Here is a 10,602-nt window from a genome sequence, read left to right as displayed (position 1 = left end):
ACAAAGAAGAACATATATTCTTCCTCTTTAGAAGATCGAATTAAGGAGGACTCACATGCTATCAAAAATACCCATTTTTCCACAAGCCATTTTTACCCTTCAGGAATAACCTTTATTCAACACTAGACTCTTTCATTGAATATCCTGCCTCTATAATTATTTTTCTAGGGCAACTCTCTCCTGTTCTCATTTCAATCATGTGAATTACACCTTGAACTAAGTAAATTAAGAAAATTTTAATGTCAAAAACAGCTTGATAATTTAATGAATGCTTAAAGTAGGAACTCTTCAATATTTTTGCTAAGCACAGTAATTCAATAAACATTTGCTATATCACACTAATACAAGTTTGTTACACTTGATTAAATAATCACTAAACTGAGATGTAAATGCAATGAAACAGAATCAATAGAAACCAATCTCAATCTAGACTCCTGGTGACCTAATTGCTTCTAAGTATTTAGTGTTCTTTTTCTAAAGTTTTCTTAGCTTTCACACTTTTGCATGAGAATATTTGAACTACATGAGATATATATATATATAATCTCCAATAATTGAATATGTTTCCAGGGTAGAAAGAATGCAGGCCAACATCCTCCTGTCTCTTGGTCTCATGTAAACTGCCATCAAATATTCTACTGTTAATTACCAAAGATTATTTCATCCAGTTATCTGTGCTTCTCTATTAGCATAAAGCAATAGAAAATGCTACGACCTCATTTCAACAGTCTCATTTCTTCTCTAAGGGTTAACACTAAGGGAAGTTCTAAGTATATTATTTTCTTAACACTTTATTCTCACACCCAAATGAGCTTATTGAATTTAAAACCAATTTATAAAGACAGGTAAAGGACATTTTTAGGCTCTCAAATGATGGTGGAATATCTCCTTTAATTGTCCCTTAAGAAACCTGTTCATCTATTTGTAATGTAAATTACATTATTTCATATCACAAAAATTTCTTGAATAATCAGATAAGTTTGCAAATAGGACATGACCACTCATGAAAGTTTTCTTAGCATAATGACATTCACCCATTCTGATATAAAGCTAAGAATATGAGATTTCTTCTATACTTAAAAACCTTCAGTGAGAAAAAAAGTTTGCACTAGGTACCCATATTCTTGAAAATAGTCTTAACTCCAGAATATTACAAAAGGCCTAGTTTTACAATGTCATTGTAACATTCCTCATGCTCTCACACCAGTTTACATGCCACCACTGAATATAATTAATTATCTCCATTACTTTCCATATGTCCTCCCTCACCCACTTAGCATATTCTTTTCTGTTCATCCTCCAAATTCTCTGTAAGCATTATCATCTTTATAAAGATTACCCTCATCTATCTATCTACATGATTAAATCATTTTAATCATGTAGATAGATAGATGATAGATAGATGATAGATGATAGAGATATATAGATATATAGATATATAGGTATATGTAGATATATATGTACATATACATATATATCATATTACTTATGACAGTATTTCATAATTGTTAGTTCAATTGTTGTTCCAATTCAAAGACTGTAAATTAATGAGGGGCACCGATATAATACCAATGTCTAGTACATAGTTTAAACGATAGCAAATTACTTTTGAAAACGAATATGTGATTGCTATCCATAATTATCTCCATTACTTTCCATATGTCCTCCCTCACCCACTTAGCATATTCTTTTCTGTTCATCCTCCAAATTCTCTGTAAGCATTATCATCTTTATAAAGATTACCCTCATCTATCTATCTACATGATTAAATCATTTTAATCATGTAGATAGATAGATGATAGATAGATGATAGATGATAGAGATATATAGATATATAGATATATAGGTATATGTAGATATATATGTACATATACATATATATCATATTACTTATGACAGTATTTCATAATTGTTAGTTCAATTGTTGTTCCAATTCAAAGACTGTAAATTAATGAGGGGCACCGATATAATACCAATGTCTAGTACATAGTTTAAACGATAGCAAATTACTTTTGAAAACGAATATGTGATTGCTATCCACATTCTACTTACCTAATCAATATATTTAAAAAGAGTATGATGAACTAGAACACTAGAATAATATTTATGTGGTTTAGAGAAGTACCATATAGGTTAGAATTAAAACCCAGAACCAAAACATATCAAATCTAGTTAGACTTAAAACTAGCTAGACACAAAATATATAGTCTTTATATACAACTTAGCATTCCTGGACACATTCCCTTAACTGGTCATGCACTCCCGAGGTGTCAACTCTGGGCCTAGCATAATATAGACTTAGGACTTTCAAGAACTATTCAATCTTTCTAGAGTGGAGGGGGCAACTAATGTGCTCAATGATTCAAAGTTAAATTATATTCCATTCTTAAAATAGCTGTGTCCATTTGATGCCAAATAATAAACCTGAAATATGAAGAGAAACAAACAACCAGGCAGTGTTCTACTTAATTACAACTACACCAGTATCTTCTCTCCATTTTTATTTAGTTTTTGTCGGGGTGGGGGGGGGCTTTATTTTTTATTCACTTCATGAATACATTCTATCTCTATTCAGTTTTACTCCATATTTTTTGATATGCCACTGTCTGGGCCACATTGTCCCAGTCTTTCTTAGATTTTGAAAGTGTGTTTCTTGTTTCGATGTTTACTTTCTGAAAAACCACCCCTGAATGCAGGCTGAGTGGCTTTAATTTTGTTTGAGAAAAGGGAAAGAAGAAAACAGTCTCACCAAATCCAAGCTTTTAGAGTTGCAGGTAAGCATTGCTCTTGTTGGTACTTCTGAATTATAAAAAAGAAACAAAACTGTCTCCACAACAATGAGTGATAAACAAAATCATAAATACCCCTCTACATTTTCATCCCCAATTTTATAGGCTTGGTTACTGTTACTGGTAATACTTCTCATATTGATTGTTATGGCACTATTTTAGCTGCATCTGAAACATCACATGAACACTGAATAACATAACTAGTTATATATAATTGTGTGCGTGCGCGCGTGTGTGTATGCATGTATATATATATATGTTTATATATATACACACACACACATGTATATATATGTAATATAACTATGCCATAGTTGTTATTATACTATTCCTACAAACACCATGAATTGAGGTCAAATGGGGAATGGGACAACAGCAAGAATAAGTCGTCGATAAAACTGCATTAAAATCAGAATTCAGCCTCAGCTTCCAGCCTCAGCAAGAGACTTGGGACCCTTGGGAGAGAATTAGCATTTTCCCCTTCCCCCATTCTGGTATCTAGAAATTCTATTTCATTCTATGCATGAGAGAGCCATAGATATAAGTCTAGTTCCCCACCCCTCCTGCTTCCAGGATCTTGGATTCCTCTAAGATCACATTTTTAGAATGCAGTGCAGCTAACTCAGTGAGTGGTAGGATTCTACACAGTAGTAAGTCAAGCAATTCCTCTTCAGAGAGTGAACAGAGTTTCCTGGAGTCTAAGGAGAAATTAACCTTGTGGGAAAGTCAATTGAAAAAAAGAGTTTCTAAAATCAATGCTATTAAAATTTCTCACCCTCCAAAATCTAACATCATCATCATCATCATCATCATCATCATCATCATCAAAAGATGTTCACAAAAACTGAAATGCAAAAATGTCACCAACTTTTCCCTTCTTTCTGCCTTAGAAGAAAATGTTAGAAATATTTAAATTCTGTCACTTTAATTGGGCAAACACACTCGCTGGTCCTTTAAAATGGCAATTCAATTATTCTCTTGTGTTTACTTGAGCCAAAAAGAAAATCTCATGTTGCCAAATGCATTGAGGTATACCTATAAATGATAACAGTAGGAAAAGAAAACATTTATAAGAAAGAAAAATAACAGCAGAGTAATTTTTCTGGTTCCCTTTCATATAAGGGCAAAATAAAGCCTTTTAAAATAACTATGAAGATAAGTTGTAAGCCTTTAATGCAACTGTGGCTATGCTATTTTTTCTAATGCATCAACAGTTTCACTCACTGTATTTAACTATGTATAAGAGTACATGGTTGTGGTATATATCGATGCATTTATATCTCGTCCTCACATCTAACCAGCCCCCAATCCCTTGAGAACTGGGTTACCAGGCTTAGGGCTTTCTATGTATTTTCTGTTTCCATGTGAAACCAAGCATTAATCTAGAAGTGTATCTTGGCCTAAGATTTTTTTCTTCTTCTTCAGATGCTTGAAACAGATTGCACCAGGGCTTAATAGGCTGTTAAATCTGCATTAAACATCCCTCTTCTATTTAACCCCCTCATCCGCATGTGACTCCCAACTCTTGAATACCATTCATGCACTTTCTTCCTTATTACAATCTCCGTGTCTAATATATTTTCATTAAGAAAGCTGGAAAGATTAATGTTGAAAGAGCTTTAGAAACAGGTGACCCATAAGTAAAGTTATTTTTACTAAAGAAACTTTAGGAAGATAAAAATGTCAGAAGATAAAAAGTTGAAGATGAAAATAGGTAGCTTATAAATTCTTAATTATATGTTGACCTCTGAAGATCCTAGAACCATAGACAACAGTTAAAAGGAAGAAGGAGAAGGAATAAAAAGATCACCAAGATTTGAAAGAATAAGCTGGAGCTTTTTATCTAAATTCTGTTCCTCCGAATTCAGAAGAGTAAGAATAGTCATCATGTTCTGTCCTGGAACAGAAAGTATGTAAGTTGTCACTTTCCAAAACTGACATTAGAAAAGAAAGAAAATTTAACTGTGGTTTAAAAAATAACTTAAGCCCTGTAAATGCAGAACTGTAACTTCAACTTTGAAGCAAATGCTAAGCAGTCTGGAAAGATTATCCCTCTGTGAGTCATAAGGTACATCATCAAGGCTATGGCCATGGATGCTCCTGGAAAAAGGAGAGGCCATGTCAAAAAAGGCATCTGCATTTGAACAACTTTACTGAATAAAAAGGATGTATTTCCATAGCAACAAAGCTCACACCTTGCCTCCCTAACCAAATTCCACAGGTAAGAATTTTATGTGCACGTCCAAGGAAATATTCCTACCTTGACCATTTCTGCAGAGGACACTGCTGTGTTCTCCAAAGTGGCCAGCAGGTTATACCTTCTTTTAGAGTAGAACACTACTGTCTACTCTTGGCTTTTCAATAAATGGAGTTAAATAAATCTGGGCCATTTTTTTTTCAGTCTTTATATGTATCATTGTCCCAAATTCTGAAACAAATGGACTAGTGTTGAGGTTGTACCTGTCCAATGGATAGCCTACCATAGGGGTTATTATTTCTTCTCCTCTTCCTTCTTTCCATATACTTTTACATTGTAAACTTTGGCAATAAATTGGCATTGACCTTGACGTTTGAAAGTAATACATCTGTAGAAATTCCCACATTCACAAATTCATCAAAAAAAAAAAAAGAAAACCATTCTTGGAAAACAAAACAAAACAATAATGCTCCTCATTTATTACTGACTCACTCCAGCTCCTCAGAGTGTAACATCCATTTGTACTACAAATCTTAGGTTTATTTTCTCATGTAATTTTCACAATGATCTTTTTGGGCTGATGTTTTTTATTATCACCACAGTTTTTAACTATTCCAAATTACTGCGAGAAGCAGAATTTAGGGGTGGTTTGCAAACGGTCAACAAAACATTAAATCTGTGAATGCAGAAGGTCCACTATATCCAGAAGAATAAGAAGAAATGGTATTGGAGTAGATTTCTCTTTCAATCAATAACACCATCTGTTGCTGGTGCTTGCAGCCTACCTTCCTTAGCCCTCTGTGCAGTGGATGCTGGTGTGCTCTGGGCACAGTACACCTCTCGGGTCTGGATCCCACCTCCACAAATAGGTCCCGTCACATGCCAGTGGAGATCCTGCTGCTCGAGGAGGAGAGAGACTTGGCATTCTTTCCATTCAGAGGTCTTCCAGGAATACCTGTTTGGTTTAATTTATTTAAAAGAAGAAGAAGAAATCAGGAAAATATAAAATTCTAAAGAAAACAAGTGATGACACCAAGTGTGCATAAAAATCACTCTAAGGCCAAATCTTTGCCTATGGATTAAAAAAAAAAAAAAATCTACTAGCTTTGCATACTAAATCTCTTTCATGTCCTAGAGAAAAAAATCACAGCAGCCTAACATGTTAATAGCACAGGATAAGAGAAGTGAAGGAAGAAAATATGACTAAACGGTGGAACTGTTTCAACCTTGAAACTAAGAGAATAAAGAAAGAGGAAAGAGTTGGAAACCAAATGAGCCTAATTTGCAGCAGCTGAACTTGTCATGGAATTTCATTTCATAAACTTCTAAGTGACTTTGTGTGAAATTTGGCCTTTCTTTTTTAATTAATAGGAGGATGCTGTTTGAATGTGTGAAGTTGAGAATATATTAATTTTACTGGACTGAGATGAACTCCAATTTTTAAACCCTCTTGATAGAGCAAAGTATTTCTACCTGTTTGATCCTATTGGGATAAAGACATCCATATTAAAAATTAGTTAACAAAGTGCCCTTATATTTAATTGATGAATGCTTTTTCACACATACAAACATGATGTTATTTAAACTGACTTAAGAATATGTCCTCCTGGTTTATAACAAGTTAAGATACATACTAATAGGCAAACACATACACACACATGCACACATATAAATACAGAGTAAAAAACACAATGGAGTTTATACACAACTTGTAGAAAATAAAACATAACAATACTATCTTCAAACCTGGAGAGTTATTTCAGATAGAATTTCCTTTATGGATTATTACAGCATTCTTCCAGCCCATAGTATTAATATAACCCTACAGCATTCACATAAATACCAACAGACTCATTAACTTTGGGAACAATAAACAAAACCTAAGAACATTCTCATATCTGCTATACCATTTCAGATTTCGGGAAAAGAATTCTAGGCTTTGTGATTGTTTCAAAGAAACCAAAACAACAATAAAAATACGCATGTGTCACCAAGACTCTGGCTTCATAGAAACTAGAATAAAATTGAAATAAAGTAACAGGTGTCAAAATCAGGAGTCAAATGTCTAAGAAACCTAAGAGTCATCAAATCCCCCACAATAAATGTCATCATTCTAAAAGGCTTGAAAGCTGAGAAATCTTAGTCTTGTGAAAAGCCCGTTGTAGAAAAAGGATTTGGACAATCCTTTGAGATTTGTTATAACCCAATTGTTCTCCCTCTGCCTCACTACTTCACTTTCATGTGGTTTTCCAAGGCTTGAAAATGAGAGGGCCAGGCAAGACTTTGTAGTGCAGAGTTCGAGTCCTGCTTATGCCAGGTGAATACAGACAATAACACATTCCTAATTCCAGGACATGAGAGACTGAGAAGTCCAGTTCTTCCCAGAAGTAGTGCTTCTCCAGAGGTGAAGCTCCTTAGCCTTTTCTCCTCACTCAGAAAGCACTGTCACTCTATTCTCTACAGTCACTCAAACACAAGGCTCGCTCCTCATATCTCTGGATCTTAGGGCACAGGTGGCTCTGTATTCCAGGGCAAGACACAATGAAGCAGAGGTGTGTTGGGGTGGATGGTTACCAGGTTCTCATTTTAAACCCTCTGCCTCCTAAGGTTCCCTAAAAGAAGTGCTCTCTGGTTATTAGGGAGGGGATGAGACACAGCAGCTGACTCCGAGGCTCCTATGACATACTGAATCAGATAGGCAAAATGTGGGTAGTGTGGTGTAAAGTAATAAGTATGCTTTAGAGTCAAAATGATCCAAGCCTTACCACTTGCTAGACATATGACTTTGATCCAGGTTTGTTTTCTCATCTGTAAAATGGTGATAATAATACAAATGTTGAACCTGGCATATAATAAATACTAATTCTCTTTCTTCTTATGTCCTTCTATTTGTGTCTTTCATCTCTTGCTGCCACAGAAAACACACACACATATACATACACCATTCACATTTTAAAGGATTTTACTGATTTTATTAAAAGTCAGTAATATTAGATCAATATTGATCAAACGTCAGTAATATTAGATCAATATTTGATCAAATTTTGGTTGCTGGAAGTTATACAATGCCATCCCTCGATCTCAATATTAGAGATCGAGGGATGGCATTGTATAACTTCCAGCAACCAAAATTTGGCAAAGAGCATAAAAGAAACAAAGTTGAGAATTGTTTGCTTGTTTAAAAGGAGTAGCCCATGCTATATGAATTGCTTTTTCAATTAATTTATCATGACCCTATAAGAATTCACAATGGAAGAATTTGGGAAGTCATGGAGAAAAATGAAAAGGAAAGTTCAGTGAATATGGTTTTATATAAGGTAACAAAAACCCTGTTGGTAAGCTCATTAACCAAAGATACGAATTCCATTTACTGGCAAACAACAAATTCTCTAAAGAAATGTAAGACATTTATCACTATCGCTATTGTTAACCATCTCACAGAAAATGCCAGCCCAGCAAGTAGCAGAGGAAGAAGCACACCAGTAAAAGACTTCTATATTCTTTTTTAAAATGAGGGTCTTTTCATAGTCTTTTCTCATCCTTTTATCTTTATTTTTTTTTCAAAAGAGCTATCTCTGTTTAGTTGCAAATCTCCCGGCAGCCATGAAAACTGATGATCCTGAACTCTACCAACCTGGGATAGTGTCCCTAGAATCTGACAGAATAAGAAATCAAAGGCGTTCGCTCAGTTAAACGTTACTCTCTTTCTCCTTTAGAGGTTGTTACCATAATAGTCCTCCGGCCTCTGAACAACTTGGCTTTCTGACTGCCTGGGATATTCTCTTTAATGGCTAACTCCCTGTCAAAGACCAGGCCTTTTCCATCCTCTCTCTCCCAACTCGGATGCCTTTTAACACATCCTCATTTTGTCTCTGTGCTTAAAAGGGAAATATGGGGATTCTCAAAGGCCAGTCCTAACTCCTGTGAGGGAGCAGCACTTTGAAATCGTATGGAAATGCCTCAAGTAGGGCAGACAGCCATGGAGTGAAAGAAATGAGCCAATCTTCAAAGCCCCTTACCATTTGTTTTTTGTCAAAGGGTCCAGCTGAACAGGAAAGAGGCATTCATTTACTTGGGCTACTAGGGTATCATGACATATCCCTCAAGTAATAATAACCTATATTTTCTGCAGGCTTATTCTGTTCCAGGCAGTACACTAACAAATTTAGGTGTATTACTTCATTTAATCCTCTTATCAACCCTATGAGGAAAATATTATCTCTCTTTTATAAATAGAAGAATTGGCCTAAAGAATAAGCAATTCATCCAAGGTTGCATAATTAAGTGGAAGAGGAGGTTTCAAAGTGAGGTTTATCTGATTCTAAAGCACATCTACTTAATGACATGATACTCTGGTAGAATAAAACAGTGAATGGCACACCAATGAAATTTGATCAGAGGATATAGAAAGTAATTTCAGTAGATAAAATGCCTAGTCATTACAAGGACAAGCAAATGGTGGTCTTGGTCACTAAAATCCTGTTAGTGACAAAACTGAACAACAATATTTTATGCTGCCAAAATACTTTTTCTTTCAGTCTCAAACACATATACAGTTTGAGACTATTTTATAGCCAATCATTCTATAATTAGAGCACTGTGGTCACATAGGGTCAAATTTTAGCACTTTCAGGTATAATTGCAAGTTAAAAAGAGAAAAAAAATATAAGCCAGATAAAAGAATATCTAATTGTAAAAACTAAAATTGCCACTAAAAGTTACAGTAGACAACTTTTTGAAGAAAAATGCCTTTTCAAGTCCTTAAAATCAAATTCCCTACATTTTTTTCCTGGTGATTCTTAATCTTAGTTAAACTTATCATCATCCATTCACATAAAAACAACTCCAGTGCCCCCACTATTAGTGAGAGAGCAAGCTATTAGCCACTCTGGAACCCAAAATGTCTGAAAAGTGAAGTGCTAGTAACTCAAACACTGAATGCACAGGGAAAACAATTTGTACAGGGACATTTTAGTTAACATAAAGATATATATATGAGAGACTGAAGACAGGAAGGAGTTGAAAAGCAGGACTCCCTAGAGAAAAAAATAGGCCTGCCCAAATAGTAAATGAATCAGTTACTCAGCCATGTGTTTATTTATTCTTTCTTTCAATAAGTAATTTCTGAGCTCTACCTATGTGCCAGGCACAATTTCAGACAATAGAAATGAATAGCAGTGAGTAAGACATAGTCCCTGACCTTGGGAAGATTACCTTCCAGTAGGGCAGACACAGAGAAATGCATCATTACATAATACAGCATCAGATAACACAGGGAAGAGAGACAAAGAGAGCTATTTCAGTGCTATGACCAAGGAAGTCCTCAGAACCCTGAATAAAATGAGAGAGTGAGTATAAGAATAAGTAGGCAAAGAGTATGCGAGGCAGAGAAAAGAGCATGTTCAAAGGTCCCAGGGATGGAAATGCTTGGTACTTTCTAAGAAAGCATAGAAGCCAGTGTGGTTGGGACAGGAAGGTCAAGGCAAGTCAAAAAGTGTGTGGGGGGGGCAGGGGCAGATATAGGAAATGAGGGGTGGTCAGGGGCCATACTATTGAGAGCCTTGTAGGCTAGAATAAGGACCATATTGTTTCAAATGTGGTAGAAAATTATGAGAA

General features: G+C 35.2%; 1 protein-coding gene across 1 annotated transcript in view; it reads right to left on the bottom strand.

Annotated features, from left to right (window-relative positions):
* The window catches only part of THSD7B (thrombospondin type 1 domain containing 7B), a 745,753-nt gene that overhangs the window by 451,510 nt on the left and 283,641 nt on the right, over positions 1–10,602 (bottom strand). Inside the window, exon 5 of the mRNA XM_015596500.1 lies at positions 5,772–5,941. Coding sequence (XP_015451986.1) covers positions 5,772–5,941 — 170 coding nt within the window. The remainder of the gene's footprint in view (positions 1–5,771; positions 5,942–10,602) is intronic.

This window comes from Pteropus alecto, unplaced genomic scaffold, assembly GCF_000325575.1.
Source record: "Pteropus alecto unplaced genomic scaffold, ASM32557v1 scaffold3, whole genome shotgun sequence".
NCBI lineage: Eukaryota > Metazoa > Chordata > Mammalia > Chiroptera > Pteropodidae > Pteropus > Pteropus alecto.
Note: the sequence above shows the minus strand (reverse complement) of the source record. Positions and strands in the feature narration are given on the sequence as shown.